Here is a 19706-nt window from a genome sequence, read left to right on the forward strand (position 1 = left end):
GCTGTCATCTCTCATTGATTGAGCACTCTCTGTGCCCGGCCCTGTTCCGAGTGCCGGGCTCACATAAAGTTGGTTATGGCATTTTATCCTCACAACTCTTAGAAGTTGGTACTATTGGCAGGCCCCTTTTACAGAGGAGTAAACTGAGGTGTAGATCAGACATGTGACTTACCAGAGGCCACACAACTAGTAAGTTGTGTGCAGAATGAACTAACAGGATGAACAGTCAAGTGCTAGAGCTGAGGTCAGTGACAAGCACTTTATAACAAACTGAACTGGGATGAGGCCTCTAATGAGAGAAGGAAGGAAGTTGCGTTCCTGAGAAATCCGGAAGAAATGGTGAGCAGGTCTTGGGTGGGCCGGCAGCAGCGGGGGAGCAGCATCTTGATCTGAAGTGGAGAGGTCATTTTCCTTTCCTGGCACAGGCCACTCTGACCCTTGTCACTACCCTTTTCACCATGGCAGGACTGTTCCTACTTCAACTCCAATGCTGTCCCCCTCAAACTCTCCTTCCAAAATGTGGATCCCCTGGGTGAGAACGTCCGTGTCATCTTCAAGGTGAGAATACTTTACTCAAGCCTTGTGGACCATGTTGAGGGAGAGGAGGAGGCAGCCTAGAGTGGCTAAGTAGGCCCTGGGTGGTTCCCTTCGCACTGCTCCATGCTGTCTTGATGCAGGAAAGACGATCTGGTGAAAGGGGATTTAGATGAATTCTGCATGGCCCCAGAGGCCTAAGAACAGAGTGTTAGGCATAGGGAGGCAACTGACAGCTCAATAACCCGAAGTGCTTTCTAGGAGGCAGAGCTCCCTCAACAATGGGTGGGGGAAGGTGGCGACCTGCTTGTCCCTCCGGTATTCAAGCAGAGGCTGAATGCCATGTGACAGGGCTGTCTTAAGAGGAAATTAATATATCAGGTGCAGGTCCAACTAGATAAACCCTAAGGTCCCTTCTGACTCTGATGTATCCACAATTCTGAGATGTAAATGATAGCCTCAGAGCATATTATCTAGTGGGGGAGACAAAATACATGCACGTGACTTAGTAACTTACATGTTTGCTGTGTGCAAGTTCCAAATCCAAAGTGTAAATATTCAAGTTTAAAAAAGGCCTGATGGGCCGGGTTCATGCCTGTAATCCCAGCACTTTGGGAGGCTGAGGCATGTGGATCACTTGAGGTCAGGAGTTTGAGACCAGCCAGGCCAAGATGGTGGGACCCCATCTCTACTAAAAAGGTAAAGAAAATTAGCTGGACCCAGTGGCAGGCACCTGTAATTCCAGCTACGTGGGAGGCTGAGGCACGAGAATGGTTTGAACCTCGGAGGCGGAGGATGCAGTGAGCCGAGATGGCGCCACTGCACTCCAGCCTGGGCAGCAGAGTGAGATTCTGTCTCAAAAAAAGCCCGATGATCAGAAGGGCTGCATGTAGAAGCAGACCATGAATTTAATTCAGACGGGCCCGTGGGATTGAGGGATGAGCCAGAACAACACATGGGCAAAATGGGAAGGTTCTTGGACCACCTCCGACCTGCTGTGAGCTGAGCGAGGAGATCAGGGGTGTGAGGCAGGGGAACTCCCTGTTACTGTTAGTTAGGGCGAAGGTCGCCCATCTGGGAGACTGAGAGCTGGGGAGGCAGTGGAGATGGGATCTGATCACTGTCACCCTCCATCCAGTGTGGGGACGACCTTCGCCAGGACATGCTAACGCTGCAGATGATTCGCATCATGAGCAAGATCTGGGTCCAGGAGGGGCTGGACATGCGCATGGTCATCTTCCGCTGCTTCTCCACTGGCCGGGGCAGAGGTCAGTGGGGAGTGGGGGTGAGGGTGGTGGAGGGGACCCCTTTGCTTATTGTCCTTTTGCCCATTGCCAACACAAACTGTGTCCTCCTCCAGGAAGGTGAAGAGGGAAAGATGATTTCATGAGAAGCTGTGGAATGGCCTTAAAAGGGAGGCATGGGAGAGAGACCGTTATAAAGTAAAACAGACTTGGCGCCAAAGCAGCCAAATTTGTAGACTTTGGATCCTGATTAAAACAAACCAATTGTAAGGAAATATTTTTTGGCTGGGTGTGGTGGCTGACGCCTGTAATCCAAGCACTTTGGAGGCCAAGGCGGGCGGATCAACTGAGGTCGGGAGTTCAAGACCAGCCTGACCAACATGGTGAAACCCCGTCTTTAAAAAAAAAAAAAAAAAAAAAAAAGGAAAATTTTTTTTGGGGCCAGGCATGGTAGCTCATTCCTGTAATCCCAGCACTTTGTGAAACTGAGATGGGAGAATTGCTTGAGCTCAGGAATGTTTGAGAACAACCTAGACACATAGTAAAACCTCATCTCTAATAAGAATTAGCTGGGCCTAATGGCAGATGCCTGCAGTTCCGGCTCCTTGGGAGGCTGAGGCAGGATCGCTTGAGCCCAGGAGTTGGAGGCTGCAGTGAGCCCAGTCACATCATTATACTTCAGACTGGGTGACAGAGTGAGATCCTCTGTGGAAAGTTAAAAAAATGTGTGTGTGTGTGTGTGTGTGTGTGTGTGTATATATATATATATATATATATATATATATATATATATGAGAGAAAGACAATTGGGGGAAATTTGAATATAGATTGAGTTAAAGAATTATTGTTAACTTTTTGGATGTGACAATGGCAGGGTGGCTATGTCCTTGTAATTACACCTGAAATATTTATGAGTGAAATAAAGTATCAGGGATTTGCTTTAAAATACTCCAACCAAGGTGACGGGGAGTGGAGAAATAGGGTTGTGGGACTGCAAACCAGATTAGCAAAATGTTGATAATTTTTGAAGCCGGTGAGAGTTACTTGTGAATTCATGATACCATTCTTTTTTTTCTTATATATGTATTTTAATTCCCATAATAAAAATGAAAAGCAAAGGGAGCAGCAGCTATAAACTAGAGAGAGCAAAAAGCCACAGTATGGCAAAGGAAATGTGGGAATGACCTCCCTTTCTCTGGTTACTGTTTTCCTGTTATTATCAGACTCAGTCCAAATGCCTTACAGCTTAATTTATAGGGAAGCGTGAGCCCAGTTCTTATAATCCTCTCCCTGCAGACCCTTCATTCTGGTCTGGAGCATGACCCCCATTTCTCCCCTCACAGGGATGGTGGAGATGATCCCTAATGCCGAGACCCTACGTAAGATCCAGGTGGAGCATGGGGTGACCGGCTCGTTCAAGGACCGGCCCCTGGCAGACTGGCTGCAGAAACACAACCCTGCGGAGGACGAGTATGAGAAGGTAGGGTTGGGGGCTGGGGAGCGCATCTGGGGTGCGTGTGCCTGATGCCGGGACACAGCTCTTGAACCACAAGACCTGCGCTTGCACAGAGAAGACAGCTCAGCTTTGTTGGCAGAAGGACCTACTCTTTCTTGGTTGTCTGGTACCTCCAAATATCTCGGGATGACTCACTCAGATGGCTCTTGAAAGCTGGCTGAGAAGATCCCCTGGTACTGGACTGAGAAACCTTCATTGAGTCCCCCTGGCAGATTAAGTCTTGGAGGAGGGGCCAACTTTTGGGAGCCTACCTGTATCCCATCCAGTGGTGGAGCCTGTTCAAGTTCCCTGGTATCCTCAGAGGGTTCAGTGGTACTTTGTAGAATGAGAGTTGGTTGGAAGAGACTTTAGAGATCATTTTGTTCCAGCCCCTTCTTTTCATAGGTGTGAATGAAGATTTACTCACTCGTTCCTAGTGTTGGAGCTGGTCTGTGGGAAGGCTGTAACTCAAAGCCAGGGTTGAGGTTAGGTATGAGACAGAGATGAGAGAAAAGAGGGCTGACTGGTTCTGATGAAGGAAAATTAGAGTAGAAGTAGAGCTTTCCTGGGTGGTAGGGCCTTGGTGGCCTGCTGGGGTCCATGGCCTGTTCCCAGCCTCACAACTCTAGTCTCTGGGTTAATTAGGTTGAGTGAGGTAGGGACAGTCAGAGGGAACAAGTCACAATAACCAAACTCCTAAGAGACTGGCTATATGCCAGAATGCTAATTCATACGATTTTTAACTTCAAGGGACTCAAATACTAATTTATGTTGATCAATGCACTTTATCCTGGAGGCAAAACCATCATGGGTAGCCAAAGTATAATCAGAACATTGTTTAGTGAATTTGTAAGTAGATGATCTTAAATGGCTTTAAGGGTTTTTATTCCCCAGGGTTTCATTCCTGACCTGCTGGGCTCTCTCTGCATTCTTCTTGTGCCAGCTCATCCTCTCTTATTACTTCAGCTACCACCTATAATACCGATGACTTCCAAAGCCGCTCCTCTAGCCCTCTTCCCTCCCTCCAGGTGGCTCTCCAGCCACCTTCTCGCTGGACTTTTCCACCTGTTTCACCCATGTCTCAAACTCAGTGTAGGCAAAACTGAGCCCACTGTTACTGCTTTGCCTCTTGAAACCTGCATTTTGTCTTTGCTCTTAGTCAGTGGTGTGAGTCTCTCTGTGCATTTACCCAAGCCAAAGCCACAGTCTTCCCGATGCTTCCTTCTGCCTCGCTTTTGCTGTACCAAGCTCTGTTTATTCTTCTTTCCAGCTATCTCTCAGACATGTCCTCTTCTTTCTATTTTCTTACTACTGCTTTTGTTCAGCTCTTTGCTCTCTGTCCCTGAACCACTGGAATGCCTCTCCATTCAGAGTCAGCATCTGCTTGATTTCAGAATTCTGTTTTTTTTTTAGATGGAGTTTCACCCTTGTCACCTAGGCTGGAGTACAATGGCACGATCTTGGCTCACTGCAACCGCTGCCTCCTCGGTTCAAGCAATTCTCTTGCCTCAGTCTCCCTGGTAGCTGGGACTGTAGGTGTGTACGACCACGCCCAGCTAATTTTTGTATTTTTAGTAGAGACGGGGTTTCACCATGTTGACCAGGATGGTCTTGATCTCTTGACCTTGTGATCCACCCACCACGGCCTCCCAAAGTGCTGAGATTACAGGCATAAGCCACCATGCCCGGCCTTTTTCAGGTATTAAACACCCATATGCAGAGGTACTGTACTAGGTGCTGGAGTTATGATTACTCCCTGCCAATGTAATAGTCATATATGTGTAAATGTATGGAATAATACTAAATAAAAATAAGTGTATGGAAGAATGTACAAGAATACACACACGGAGAAACTAACTCTGCATGTTCATGTTTAATCTCAGTCTTTCAAAGATAGCTTCTCTGCCCTTCTAGCCTTTCTGCTAGAATAATGCTGGTAGTTTCTTTCTTTTTGAGGCAGGGTCGCACTCTGCCACCAGGCTGGGATATTCCAGCCTGGGTGACAGGCCTTGTGAAACAGCCAAGAACCTCCACCTCCTGGGTTCATGCAGTTCTCCTGCCTCAGCCTCCCAAATATCTGGGACTACAGGTGTGTGCCACCATCCCCATCTAATTTTTCTATTTTTTGTGGAGACGGGGTTTTGCCATGTTGCCCAGGCTGGTCTCGAACCCAGGGGTTAAAGTGATTTACCCACCTCAGCCTCCCAAAGTGCTGGGATTACAGGCATGAGCCACCACACCCAGCAATGCTGGTAGTTTCATATGACAACCTCCAGAAGAAAGAAACTACAGATATATTTCTCTTGGCCACCTACTCAACATGAGAGTATCCCACACTCTACACATGAAACCCCTTTAATCAGGAGGGAGAGTGCCCCCTGATGGAGTGAGACTTCTTGCCAGTAAGTGGCTAACGCCCTGTATAACTTAGGGAGGGGAAAAGAGTTTAGTCATTTACCCACAGGCACATAGCTATTTTCTCAGCCAAAATGATTCATTTAAGGTAGAAAGAATATCTGTGACAGGCAACCTGCTTGATCTCTCCTTGCTTTTCTCACGCCTCTCTTACCCCCATTCCCTATTCTTACCTAGCCTCCCCCACTTCCTCAAAACAAACGAGATGGCAAAGCAGCAGTCCAACCAGGCCCATTGGAATTATCCTTTAATTTCACCGATAACCACTTGCTGTAGGTCATGGACCAAGATGTCCAAAATTGTTCCTGAGCACTGATAGAAATTACTTAGACCTTCTTTGAGGTCAAAATTCAGCTATCATGGTAGGCAGTGCTTGAATGAGAAAAGGGTCCTGGTATATCTTCAAAATGGGTCCTAAAGAACATACTGAGTACTTGTAAGTAGAGGAACATAAAGTGTACTTCTGACCCAAACAAATGGCCCTTTCACATGTACTTCATGAGACTCTGGGAGAGAAAAGCAACCAGGTGCTTCAGAATAGGTTTTTCGTATTTAATTCTTCATGGCAAAATAATGAAGTTCTAATGAACTATTTCTCCTGAGGTTTTAAAATTGTCAAGTTATTCTGTTTGGGTCGGGTGCGGTGGCTCACGCCTGTAATCCCAGCACTTTGGGAGGCCGAGGCAGGTGGATCACGAGGTCAAGAGATCGAGACCATCCTGGTCAACATGGTGAAACCCCGTCTCTACTAAAAATACAAAAAATTAGCTGGGCATGGTGGTGCGTGCCTGTAATCCCAGCCACTCAGGAGGCTGAGGCAGGAGAATTGCCTGAACCTAGGAGGCGGAGGTTGCGGTGAGCCGAGATCGCGCCATTGCACTCCAGCCTGGGTAACAAGAGCGAAACTCCATCTCCCCATCCCCCCCAAAAAAGTTATTCTGTTTAAAAAAAATAATAACAGGCCGGGTCTGGAGGCTATGCCTGTAATCCCAGCACTTTGGGAGGCCGAAGTGGGCGGATCACCTGATGTCAAGAGTTCAAGACCAGCCTGACAAACATGATGAAACTTCGTTTCTACTACAAATACAAAAATTAGCTGGGCGTGATGGTGCACACCTGTAATCCCAGCTATTTGGGAGGCTGAGGTAGGAGAATCGCTTGAACCCAGGAGGCAGAGCTTGCAGTGAGCTGAGAACACGTCACTGCACTCCAGCCTGGACAACAGAGCAAGACTCCATTTCAAAAAATAATAATAAGAAACCTCTTTAAGCAATAGATTTTGCTTGGGTTTTCCCTAAAATATATATATATATTATGCAGGCAAGACACTGTAAAAGTTCATTTCAGAAGAACCAGTGGAAGAATTTAAACTTGGCGCTATGATCAACACTACTAAATTAGTAGAAATAATGATAGATAAAACTCACCAACAAAAGAACCCTCAGCAGAATAGCAAAAACCTTGCTCAGGACATTTGAGGTCAAATGGAAGACAGAAACTGGTTTCTTGTAAGCCCCTAGAGGCAGATTAGGTAAAGCATGGATAGTAGAGGGAAAGGAGAGAATGGAAATAAAACTCAATATTATGTAGACTTGGGCCTTATTTTTTAGCTTTTTTAAAATGTTGGGTCTTTCAGGCTGGTTTTGCTTTGTATTAGATCTGTATAGTTTATTTGTTTTTGTTTTGTTTTGTTTTGTTTTTGTTTTTGTTTTGAGACGGAGTTTCGCTCTTGTTACCCAGGCTGGAGTGCAATGGTGCGATCTCGGCTCACCGCAACCTCCGCCTCCTGGGTTCAGGCAATTCTCCTGCCTCAGCCTCCTGAGTAGCTGGGATTACAGGCACACGCCACCATGCCCAGCTAATGATTTTTGTATTTTTAGTAGAGACGGGGTTTCACCATGTTGACGAGGATGGTCTCGATCTCTCTACCTCGTGATCCACCCGCCTCGGCCTCCCAAAGTGCTGGGATTACAGGCTTGAGCCACCGCGCCCGGCCTAGATCTATATAGTTTAACTAGTGATTTAGTTATATATTTAAGCTACAATTAATCTTTTTTCTTTGGTGATATTTATTTCTTTGCCTTTTTTTCTTTTTAACAACTTACAATTTTTAGATGTTTTGTTGAATCTATTTAGAGCTGCACCAAGGCAATATGTATTTCCCTTAAAACACTGCAGACAAATATAGTAGGAGTGTGCCCTTTAATCTTCACTAGTTATTGTGAGATTGCTGTGTGAGCTAATAAACACATTTGTAAATACATTGTTTGCAGGAAGAAAACTTCTGAGTTACAGCTCAGGAAAAGCCTGCTGAATTTATGTTGTAAACATCACTTAACACAGTATAAAGATGAAAAGACAACAAAAGTATCTTCATACTTCCTCATCCCCCCATTGCAACAAAACCTTAAATTGGAAGAACCTTCGTCCCCTCTCTTTCCTCTTCCTCTTCCACTTCCCACTTATTGTCACCATGTAATATTCAGAGAGCCCTTGGATGATGGATCTGAATAGAGAAATGCTTACAGATAATCATTAGCCCACATACCAATAACTTACGCTTAAAGATTGGATGCAGTTGTAAAGTGCTCTATAATACAGTGTAACTGTTAAAGGCAAGGGTTGACTCTTTGTTTTATTTTGACGTGGCATGTCCTGAAATAAATATTGATTTAATTAAAATAAAAGAAAAAAGAAAGAGTATCTTTGACAGGGAGAGGATCTGATAGAGATCCAGGTCAAGACTGAGAGTTACGTGTTATGCTCCTTATTAAGTGCTTTTATTCATTTATTTTACTTTCTTAGAACTAGTCTTCCAGAAGGTGAATGCTGTGATTTCTTTATAACCTTTCTATTCTTAGTTTCCAGTGGATTCGTTGTCAGGTTGTAGTTCGATAAGTAGCTGGGGTAGGTGCATTTTGTGTGGAGATAGTTTTGCAGCAGGCCTTGTGAAATAGTCCAGAAGCTGTTAGGAGAACAGATCTATAACCCCATGGGACCAAAAGGGCAAAGTGAGTCCTGTATGAACAGAGGTGACAGTGCATCTGTAGGGTTCAAAGGAGGAGGAGTCAGTGTGAGCTGGGAAGGTCTGAAAAGATATGGGACTCAAGGTCATTGAAGGATGACTGGGTGTAATTTATGGAAGAAGGCAAGGAGGGCAGGCATCCTCTATCTAGTAAGCTTTCCCTCATTCCCAATTTCATGCATTCCTAGCTGGCTATGACGATCATTGCCCTCTGCTGATGTCTTTCCTGAGTTCTTAGGAATTCTACAAACCTCACGAGGAGGGCTCAGAAGGCAGATGTGGTCTATTTCCTGATTCCATGCATTTTTTCTTCCTGGAAAGGCAGATAAGGGGACAGATGTTGACCAGACAAAATAAGATGGATTCAGCCAGGCGTGGTGGCTCACGCCTGTAATCCCAGCCCTTTGGAAGGCCGAAGCAGGTCGATTACGAGGTCAGGCATTCAAGACCAGCCTGGCCAACATAGCGAAACCCTGTCTCTGCTAAAAATACAAAAAATTTAGCTGGGCGTGGTGGCACTTGCCTGTAATCCCAGCTACTCAGGAGGCTGAGGCAGGAGAATTGCTTGAATCCGGGAGGCAGAGGTTGCAGTGAGCAGAGATCGAGCCACTGCACTCCAGCCTGGGCGACAGAGCGAGACTCTGTCTCAAAAACAAAAACAAAATAAGATGGATTCAACCCCTCACCACTTCTCTCCTGCTTTAAACTCAGAAATATCTCTAACACATTTTACCGACTAGAGATGTCAGATTTTCAAGTGTAAAACACTCTCTAGACGTGTTAAGTTGCCTCAGCTCTTCTTTGGAGTGCAGTGACTTTAATTAGATTAGCATTTAGCTGTTACCAAGAACTCTGGAAATAGGAATTATATTTGGATCAGGAAGAAGGATGATAGAGTTCTCAGCAGGGTCAGGAAGAGATCCTTAAGTTGGCTGTCTCAGTGGCTGTAACCTAAAATCATCACGGCCGGTTGGGGAGGTTGTAAAGGTCAGTCTTCCCACCATGTCAGTCTTCCCATTTATTAAGGTTCCCTTAGGCCGGGCGCGGTGGCTCAAGCCTGTAATCCCAGCACTTTGGGAGGCTGAGGTGGGTGGATCACGAGGTCAAGAGATCGAGACCATCCTGGTCAACATGGTGAAACCCCGTCTCTACTAAAGATACAAAAATATTAGCTGGGCATGGTGGCACGTGCCTGTAATCCCAGCTACTCAGGAGGCTGAGGCAGGAGAATTGCCTGAACCCAGAAGGCGGAGGTTGCGGTGAGCCGAGATCGTGCCATTGCACTCCAGCCTGGGTAACAAGAGCGAAATTCCGTCTCAAAAAAAAAAAAAAAAAAAAAAAAGATTCCCTTAGTCTGGGCTGATCAAGTCTGGGCTATTGGATCAGTCCCCTGTCTGTCCAACCAATCTCCCTAGGAGAAAGAAAAGATGATGTTCAGATGAAGTGGTGAAGATATACATATAAGCCTCCATCTTCTTTTCTATAACACATGGGAGATGTTTCTGTGTGTGTACGTGTGTAAGTTAGTACATCATGAAGGATGAGCAGGCAGATGTGAGACCCCGTTGGGGTTCACAAAAGAGAGAGACCAGGGCTGGCTGAGTTCTGTCCGGCTGTGGCCCCTGGAGTCCTTCCAGGCCAGCTTTATGTCCTCTCCTCCCATCTGCCTTGACCCCTCCCAGGCTGTGGAGAACTTTATCTACTCCTGTGCTGGCTGCTGCGTGGCCACGTACGTCTTGGGCATCTGTGACCGACATAATGACAACATCATGCTGAAGACCACTGGTCACATGTTCCACATTGATTTTGGCCGCTTCCTGGGCCATGCCCAGATGTTTGGCAACATCAAGCGGTAAGTGATCTCCTGAAGCCAGGTTGTGAGTGGAGGGTGAGGAGGTGAGCAACAGTGGTTCAGAGCTGGGACGCAAACCCGTGATGGAAGCAGCTGGGCCTCGGATCGTGGTCCCAGGGCTGGGCAGCACTGGAGGAGAGGAGACTGATAAAGACGTCAAGTCCTTGCAGGGAACTTGCAGAAGAATGTGGGGACCAGCTGTTCTTCTCTACCAAGGACTGAACAAAGGGAAATGAACCCAAACTGTAGCAAAAGGGAATCCAATTAGATAATCAGAAAAAAATACGGCCAGCTCACAGATAAGGAACCAATGAAGGATATAGAAATCTTTTAAGAGGGCCGGGCGCGGTGGCACAAGCCTGTCATCCCAGCACTTTGGGAGGCCGAGGCGGGTGGATCACGAGGTCAGGAGATCGAGACCATCCTGGTCAACATTGGTGAAACTCCGTCTCTACTAAAAATACAAAAAAATTAGCTGGGCATGGTGGCGCATGCCTGTAATCCCAGCTACTCAGGAGGCCGAGGCAGGAGAATTGCCTGAACCCAGGAGGCGGAGGTTGCGGTGAGCCGAGGATCGCGCCATTGCACTCCAGCCTGGGTAACAAGAGTGAAACTCTGTCTCAAAAAAAAAAAAAAAAAAAAAGAAATCTTTTAAGATTAAGGTAGGAAAGGAACAAAGAAAAAAGTTAGAGCCCCATCTATCCAGTTTGGACACATGACGAGGGATGAGGGAAGCTGCCCCCTGGTGCAGCCCACATGGCGGGCTTCCTCCTCCGTGTTGACCTTCTATCTGTATGTTCCCCTTGGCTCAGGGACCGTGCCCCCTTTGTCTTCACCTCGGACATGGCGTATGTCATCAACGGGGGTGACAAGCCTTCCAGCCGCTTCCATGATTTTGTTGACCTTTGCTGCCAAGCCTACAACCTCATTCGCAAGCATACCCACCTCTTCCTCAACCTTCTGGGCCTGGTGAGGAGCTCCATCCCTTTCCATACACCTCCTTCTTATTATCTGGCACCATCTTTAAGACTTCCCTGTCTTGCTTCAGGGGATTTCTAGAGATTTACCTCTCTGAGCCCCAACTGAATACCTGCCTGCCCTAGATAAAGGCAGGGACCCAGACTACCTGAGGACGGTGATGTCTGTGTAGGTGTCTAACTCCCTGCCCCAGCCCCTCAGTTCCTGTGGCTCTCCAGTCGCTGCCCACAGCATCTGTCTACCACCCTCTAGAAGGGTTAGGGAGCCTAGCTGTAGAAAACCTTGCCTTAGGGTGGAGAAGCAGAGAGAGTTCTCTCTTGTTACAGCCACCCTCTCTTCTCTCTGCTCCTTCTAGATGTTGTCCTGTGGGATCCCTGAGCTCTCAGACCTGGAAGACCTCAAGTATGTGTATGATGCCCTGAGGCCTCAGGACACAGAGGCGAATGCCACTACGTACTTCACTAGGTAACACCCTGAGTAAATCAGCACTGCCCACCCTGAGTAATTCCCAGCCTGCCGGATTGGCCAAAGCGGGACTGGGAAAGAGGAAAGGCTTAGCTCAGAGGGTAGAGCCTAGAGTCGACCACGTGGATATATTGTCCCAACTTCACCCATGATTTAGGTAAATCATTTTGCTTCTCTCAGCCTTGGTTTCCCATCTGCATTTTGGCGCTAACCTTTGTACACAAGGGGATCACTGTCACTCTTACCTACATTCTCACTAGGTCCCAGTCATATACTTTGTCTGTGGGGCAATGTATAATGTGGCTTTTATAATAATTTCTTTTTTTTTTTTTTTTTTTGAGATGGAGTCTCACTCTGTCACCAGGCTGGAGTGCAGTGGTGAGATCTCAGCTCACTGCAACCTCTGCCTCCTGAGTTCAAGTGATTCTCCTGCTTCAGCCTCCCGAGTAGCTGGATTACAGGTGTGCGCCACCACACCCAGCTAGTTTTTCTATTTTTAGTAGAGACAGGGTTTCACCTTATAGGCCAGGATGGTCTTGATCTCTTGATCAAGACCATCAAGCTCGTGATCCTCGGCCTCCCAAAGTGCTGGGATTACAGGCGTTAGTGGCCATGCCCAGCCTGAGCCACCGTGCCCAGCCAATAATTTTTAAGTTTTTCTTTCCTTCCTTCCTTCCTTCCTTCCTTCCTTCCTTCCTTCCTTCCTTTCCTTTCCTTTCCTTTTCTTTCTTTCTTTCTTTCTTCCTTCTTTCTTTTTTTTTTTAGACAGAGTCTCACTCTGTCACCAGGCTGGAGTTCAGTGGCACAATCTCGGCTCACTGCAACCTCCGCCTCCTGGGTTCAAGTGATTCTTCCGCCTCAGCCTCCTGAGTAGCTGGGACCACAGGTGTGTGCCACCATGCCCTGCTAATTGTTGTATTTTTAGTAGAGACAGGGTTTCACCATGTTGGTCAGGATGGTCTTGATCTCTTGACCTCATGATTCACCTGCCTCGGCCTCCCAAAGTGCTGGGATTACAGGCGTGAGCCACCGCGCCCAGCCTCTTTTTTTGTTTTGTTTTGTTTTTTTTCTCTTTTTTTTTTTTCTTTTTTGTGTCCCCAGTCTCTTTTTTAACTTTCTTGGTCAGACCCTTCCCCCTTGTGAAAACATAGAGTCCCGTGATTCAGTTTCCTCATATTTGGCAATGTTTTTAGGCACACTGTGTGTGAAAGCAAGGATGTGTCTATCTGTGAATGCCTACAAAATGTTGTCCATGTGATAATGTTCTCCATTATATTGTTCACTCTTTTTGGAACTCAGAGAATTACATTTTCTCTGTTAGACCTCCTAACACAGGACTTCTCCCTCTGAATTGAAATCTCTAGATTGAACAGTGCTTGGTAAGGTTTTATTTTACTGAACTTTGAAGTGTTTTCGCCACAATATTTAGAATTTACACAGAGTTCCTAGTTCCTTTCTACCTTGGTTTGATCATCTTTGGCTCAGGTGGGTAGCCAGGGGAAGAGATAAGACCCTCGGGTTCACATGAGCAAATTGTATGAGATAACTGTCTGCCAATCATTTGCTTGAGGAAGATATGACAGAGGAAAATGATTTGATGTGAGCTGACTGTTAGTCTCGAGTCGGGATTATTCCTTGGAACACCCCCGTCGAGGCAGCAGGAATTTGGGTTCATGGTTATATCCTCTTTTCTCATCCTCCTGCCAGGTTGATTGAGTCCAGCCTGGGCAGTGTAGCCACAAAGCTCAATTTTTTCATCCATAATCTGGCTCAGATGAAGTTCACGGGCTCAGATGACCGGCTGACCCTCTCCTTTGCCTCCCGAACACACACTCTCAAGAGCTCTGGCCGCATCACGGATGTCTTCCTCTGCCGCCATGAGAAGATCTTCCACCCCAGCAAAGGCTATGTAAGTGTTTTCTGCAGTTTGACCCCCTTACTCGCTCTCTGCTGACCCTGGCTTATTGAGGTCCTGACTTTTTTCATACTTGCACAGTGGGCACTGGAGTAGACTGCATGTCCTGTGTTGGGAGCAGTCCCAGACCACTGCCCTCTCTCTTGCTCACGTCACCTGCCTAGAACTGGGGAGCTGAGTTGGATGGTTATTCCCTCTGAGTCGAGGGTCCCGGCAACATATGTGGGAAGTCTGCTTTCAGATTCCTGTGTATATGCTGTCTATCATGTGTCTGCACTGGAGAGACTGTTGCCCTCTTCCTTCCGGAATGTGCCCCTCCCCTCAGCACACACACACACACACACACACACACACACACACGCCTTCCAGACCTTTCCTACCCGCTTCATTGGATGCAGAGGGCTTGGCAGGTACACCCTAAGATCTGGACCTTTGCAGATATACGTGGTAAAGGTGATGCGAGAGAATGCTCACGAGGCCACCTATATCCAGCGGACCTTTGAGGAGTTCCAGGAATTGCACAATAAGCTGCGGCTGTTCTTCCCTTCTTCCCACTTGCCCAGGTAGCTGCCCCTTTCCTATCTGCGCAGAGGGATGTGGGGGAGGGGAAAGGATACTGGGTGGGAGATGGGCAGGGCTGCAGCCACGGAAAATACCCTTTTGGACTGAAGAGCTGCCAGCTTTGCTCGGCCTGGTATGGAGCTTGGTGGCCAGTGCTCCCCCTGCTGGCCAAACTGTCCTTGCACGCAAGAGCTCTCACTCCTGGCCCACTGGCCAGAAAAGAAGGCATGAGGCGTTGGTTCAATCTGATGTTTCAAAATTTCTAATCATTTGAAGAGTTACACCATTTTTCAAATGGATAAGCAAAATGTCATATGTACATACAGTGGGATATTGTTCAGCGTTTAAAAGGGAGGGAAATTCTGACACGGGCAACCATGTGGATGGACCTTGAGGACATTCTGCTAAGTGAAATAAGCCAGTCACAAAAAGACAAATTGGCGTGATTCCACTTATCCGAGTTACCTGGAGTAGTCAGATTCCTAGAGACAGGAACTAGAAAGCTAGTTGCCCAGGTCTGAGGGCAGGGAGGTATGGTTGTTGAATGGGCACAGAGTTTCAGTTTTGAAAGATGAAACAGCATGGAGTTGGATAGTGGTGATGGTTGCACAACAATGTGGATATAGTTAATTCCACAGAACCGTACACTTAAAAGTGGTTAAGATGGCAAATTTGATATGTATTTTACTGCGATTTAAAAAAAAAAAAACAAAAAAAAACCTACTTTTCAGACCAGGCGAGGTGGCTCATGCCTGTAATCCCAGAACTTTGCGAGGCCAAGGCAGGTGGATCACCTGAGGTCAGGAGTTCAAGACCAGCCTGGCCAACATGGTGAAACCCTGTCTCTATTAAAAATATGAAAATTAGCTTGGTGGCAGGCACCTATAATCCCAGCTGCTTGGGAGGCTGAGGCAGGAGAATCGCTCGAACCCAGGAGGTGGAGGTTGCAGTGAGCTGAGATCACATGACTGCACTCCAGCCTGGGCAACAAAGCGAGACTCATCTCAAAACAAACAAACAACTTTTTAAATGAATTTTTTGGCCGGGTGTGGCTCATGCCTGTAACCATAGCACTTTGGCAGGCCAAGGCAGGCAGATCACAAGCTAAGGAGTTCGAGACCAGCCTGGCCAACATAGTGAAACCCGTTTTCTACTAAAAATACAAAAATTAGCTGGGCATAGTGGTGGTTGCCTGGAATCCCAGCTACTCAGGAGGCTGAGGCAGGAGAATTGCCTGAACCTGGGAAGTGGAGGTTGCAGTGAGCCGAGATTATGCCACCGCACTCCAGCCTGGGTGAGAGCAAGTCTCCGTCTTAAAAAAAACAAAAACAAAAACAAAAAACACCTGAATTTTTACACTGATGAGAGAAACTGAGGGCTCCCGAGACACTTCTGGGGAGCCATTTGGTTTTCTTGTCTGGGGCCCTTGGAAATGCAGGTGTGAGATGCTGAGCAGGTGTCAGATCTGGCCACAGACGTGCAGCACAGGAGGAATTATGGGGGTCCCTAGAAAGGGAGGCTGATGGGAAAGGGGTGCCAGGGGACTGGAAATGCAAATGAAATGTGAAAAAAGCCCATCGTGTCAATTTTCTTTCCCCATCTTCACCTCCTGCATCCCCACTGCCTATGCTGCCTCGCCAGCTTCCCTAGTCGCTTCGTGATTGGCCGCTCGCGGGGAGAGGCGGTGGCCGAGCGGCGGAGGGAGGAGCTAAACGGCTACATCTGGCACTTGATCCACGCAACCCCCGAGGTGGCCGAGGTGGGTGGGCTCGCCTTTCCTCCTGGCTGTCCAGCCTGGTTGGTCGGGACTGTGGGGGAGGCAGGGGTGGGAGTGTCTGGAGCCAGTAGGAGTCAGGAACAGGACTTGGCACTTCTGGGTCTGCGGGCTGAGTGACCAGTGCTCCAGAAGACAGGAGGTGGGTGGGTCCAGAGTGGTTCCAGCCTCACAGGGTTATGCACAGAAATGCAATTAAACAGAAACGTGAATGCATCCAGGCTCATGGTTATTTTGAGAACCTGGAGTGCTGAGAGTGAGCACAGCCTCAGGAAGGAAGGCTCCTCCTTGAGGAAAAAGTTTTTTGAGCCGGTTAAGTATGTATATCAACCTAGATTTTTTTTTTTTTTAAATTAACAAATGGTATTCTAATGGTCCTAACAAAGTCATGAGGAATCCTATTATTAAACACTTTAACAAATCATCTGACTCTGTTGTCCATGTTCCCTTCCTATTTGTCCATATGCAAGCATGATTTTTACAGTTTTATGATGGTCATAGCTTAAGTATACCTCTATAATCTGAGCTTTTTTCCCCCTGAGTGTTTATAGTATGCATGTGCTATAATCTTAAATATCTGTTCCCCCAAACACCAACTTGCAGTACCATAATCTTAACCATTTGATTTTTTTTTTTTTTTTTTTTTTTTTAAGGCGGAGTTTCGCTCTTGTTGCCCAGGCTGGAGTGCAATGGCGCGATCTCGGCTCACCGCAACCTCCACCTCCTGGGCTCAGGCAATTCTCCTGCCTCAGCCTCCTAAGTAGCTGGGATTACAGGCACGCGCCACCATGCCCAGCTAGTTTTTTGTATTTTTAGTAGAGACGGGGTTTCACCATGTTGACCAGAATGGTCTCGATCTCTCGACCTCGTGATCCACCCGCCTCGGCCTCCCAAAGTGCTGGGATTATAGGCTTGAGCCACCGCGCCCAGCCCAACCATTTGATTTTTGAAAGATATTTAGAGTATGTCATTTTTCTTTCTCACTATTAATGCTCAAGTGAGTATTTTCACACAGGTTTTTTGTTTTTTGTTTTTTTTTTTTTTTAACAGGATCTTGCTGTGTCATTCAGGCTGGAGTGCAGTGGCACAATCACAGCTCACTGCAGCCTCAACCTCCCAAGCTCAAGTGATCCTCCCACCTCAGCCTCCTGAGTAGCTGGGACTATAGGAATGGGCCACCACATCCAGCTAATTTTTATATGTTTTGTAGAGACAGGGTCTCCCTATGTCACCAGGCTGGTCTCAGACTCCTGAGCTCAAGTGATCCTCTGGCCTCAGCCTCCCAAAGTGCTGGGATTACAGGCATGAGCCACTGCCCTCGGCCTGTGTTTTTCTTTCTATGCTTTTTAGTATGAGAACTTTTAAACATGCAAAAAAGTAGAGAAACAATACAATTAGCACCTATGTATTCATCACCTAAACAGTTAACATTCTGCTATATTTGCTTTATCTATTTTTTCATGATATAAAAATAAGTCGCAGGCCAGATGCAGTGGCTCATGCCTGTAATCTTAGCACTTTGGGAGGCCAAGGCAGGTTGATCACCTGAGGTCAGGAATTCAAGACCAGTCTGGCCAACGTGGAGAAACCCTGCCTCTACTAAAAATACAAATATTAGCTGAGCTTGGTAGCACACGCCTGTAATCCCAGCTATTCAGGAAGCTAAAGCAGGAGAATCGTTTGAACCCAGGAGGCAGAGGTTGCAGTGAGCTGAGATTGCATCATTGCACTCCAGCCTGGGTGTCAGAGCAAGACTCCGCCTCAAAAAAAAAAAAAAAAAAAAAGTAAATTACAGACATCATAATACTGTACCCCCTAAATACTCACTATGCATTTCTAAATAATAAGGCCTTATTTTTAATCTAACTACAGTGTTATCCAGTACATAGTTCATATTCAGAATTTCCCTATCATCTCCCAAATTCCTTTTCCCATTCGCTTGTTGGAGCCGTAATCCACGTAAGAACTGCATGTTGTTGGTTGGTATATTTCCTAAGTCTTTTTTAACCTGGAACAGTTCCCTTCCTTTTTGTATTGGGCCATTGTCTTACTGAAGAATGGCCCTGTTTCTGTTCTGTTCAGTGTGATTTGGTGTACACCTTCTTCCACCTGCTGCCCCGGGATGAGAAGGCTATGGGCACCAGCCCAGCTCCTAAGTCCTCAGGTACAGTACCTTCTTTGAGACCTTCCTGCCAACTCCTCTGAACTGCCCCAGGGGTAACCGCTCCTGCTCCCACCTCTTCTCAGTTCTCTCTCCTTGACTGGCCTCCTGTTCCTTTTCTTACTCTCCAGGGAATCTGGTTTCCCACTCAGGCTGTGGGGTCCATAGCTCCTTACCTGGGTTCCCCACAGGGTGAATATTCAGTTGATGATATCCTCAGACCCATCCCCACCCAGTTAACTCTAATCACATTCAGACTACACCTGTGTCGATGCCGCATGAGTATCAGGAACCTGTCGTGGAGAGGCTGGGGTGAGGGGGTTCAGAAAGAAAACAGAAACACTCATGTGGCCTCTCCACCCTTCTTGGTTTCCTTTGTCCCTACAGATGGCACATGGGCCCGGCCCGTCGGAAAGGTGGGAGGGGAGGTGAAGCTGTCCATCTCCTACAAAAACAATAAGCTCTTCATCATGGTGATGCATATTCGGGGCTTGGTGAGTACATGCACAGCCCTGATTTTTTTTTTTTTTTTAATTTTTCTTGAGCTACTTGTCTGGGTAGACCTTCTCTGCCCCATGTCATAAGAGTAACCACCACAGTTTACTGAACATCCACGATGGGCCTATTACCATAGCAAGCCTATGGTATGACCAGGCAATACAAGATACAGCTTCTCGTAGCTGTGGTCTTTGACAAGTAACCTAATCATTCTGAGCCTCATCGGAATGAGGAAAATGTTAGCACCTACCTCATAGAGTCATTATGGGGATTAAATGGGATAATGTTTGTGGAATACTTAACACCATGCCTAGTTTTATTGTAATAATGATGATTATAGTAATTTTCATAAGGGAGAGGTCCGAGGGGCTCATGACCTGGTTATAATGATTCAGCAGCCACGTGACATCCTTTGAACATGATCAAGGCAGTATATAATTACTAAATTTTTGGTATGAGTTCTAAGAGCTTTGTGACTAGAAGAGGAAGGGAATTTTTTTTTTTTTTAGGTGGAGTTTTGCTCTATCGCCCAGGCTGGAATGCAGTGGTGGCATTCTCGGCTTACTGCAACCCCCGCCTCCTGGGTTAATGCGATTTTCCTGCCTCAGCCTTCTGAGTAGCTGGGACTACAAGTGTGTGCCACCATGCTTGGCTAATTTTTGTATTTTTAAAATTAGAGACTGGGTTTCACCATATTGGCTAGGCTGATCTCAAATGCCTGACCTCAGGTGATCCACCCACCTCAGCCTCCCAAAGTGCTGGGATTACAGGTGTAAGCCACTGCACTCA

General features: G+C 46.8%; 1 protein-coding gene across 3 annotated transcripts in view; it reads left to right on the plus strand.

The window, feature by feature from the left end:
• The window catches only part of PIK3C2B (phosphatidylinositol-4-phosphate 3-kinase catalytic subunit type 2 beta), an 83653-nt gene that overhangs the window by 58561 nt on the left and 5386 nt on the right, over positions 1 to 19706 (plus strand). For all 3 annotated transcript variants that reach the window (XM_039466378.2, XM_039466377.2, XM_039466380.2), the window contains 11 exons: positions 466 to 558; positions 1673 to 1802; positions 3122 to 3258; positions 10396 to 10565; positions 11378 to 11534; positions 11899 to 12008; positions 13716 to 13917; positions 14362 to 14486; positions 16126 to 16243; positions 18341 to 18422; positions 18807 to 18913. In XM_039466378.2, coding sequence (XP_039322312.2) covers positions 466 to 558; positions 1673 to 1802; positions 3122 to 3258; positions 10396 to 10565; positions 11378 to 11534; positions 11899 to 12008; positions 13716 to 13917; positions 14362 to 14486; positions 16126 to 16243; positions 18341 to 18422; positions 18807 to 18913 — 1431 coding nt within the window. The remainder of the gene's footprint in view (positions 1 to 465; positions 559 to 1672; positions 1803 to 3121; positions 3259 to 10395; positions 10566 to 11377; positions 11535 to 11898; positions 12009 to 13715; positions 13918 to 14361; positions 14487 to 16125; positions 16244 to 18340; positions 18423 to 18806; positions 18914 to 19706) is intronic.

This window comes from Saimiri boliviensis, chromosome 14 (genome assembly GCF_048565385.1).
Source record: "Saimiri boliviensis isolate mSaiBol1 chromosome 14, mSaiBol1.pri, whole genome shotgun sequence".
In the NCBI taxonomy this organism is placed as follows: Eukaryota; Metazoa; Chordata; class Mammalia; order Primates; family Cebidae; genus Saimiri; species Saimiri boliviensis.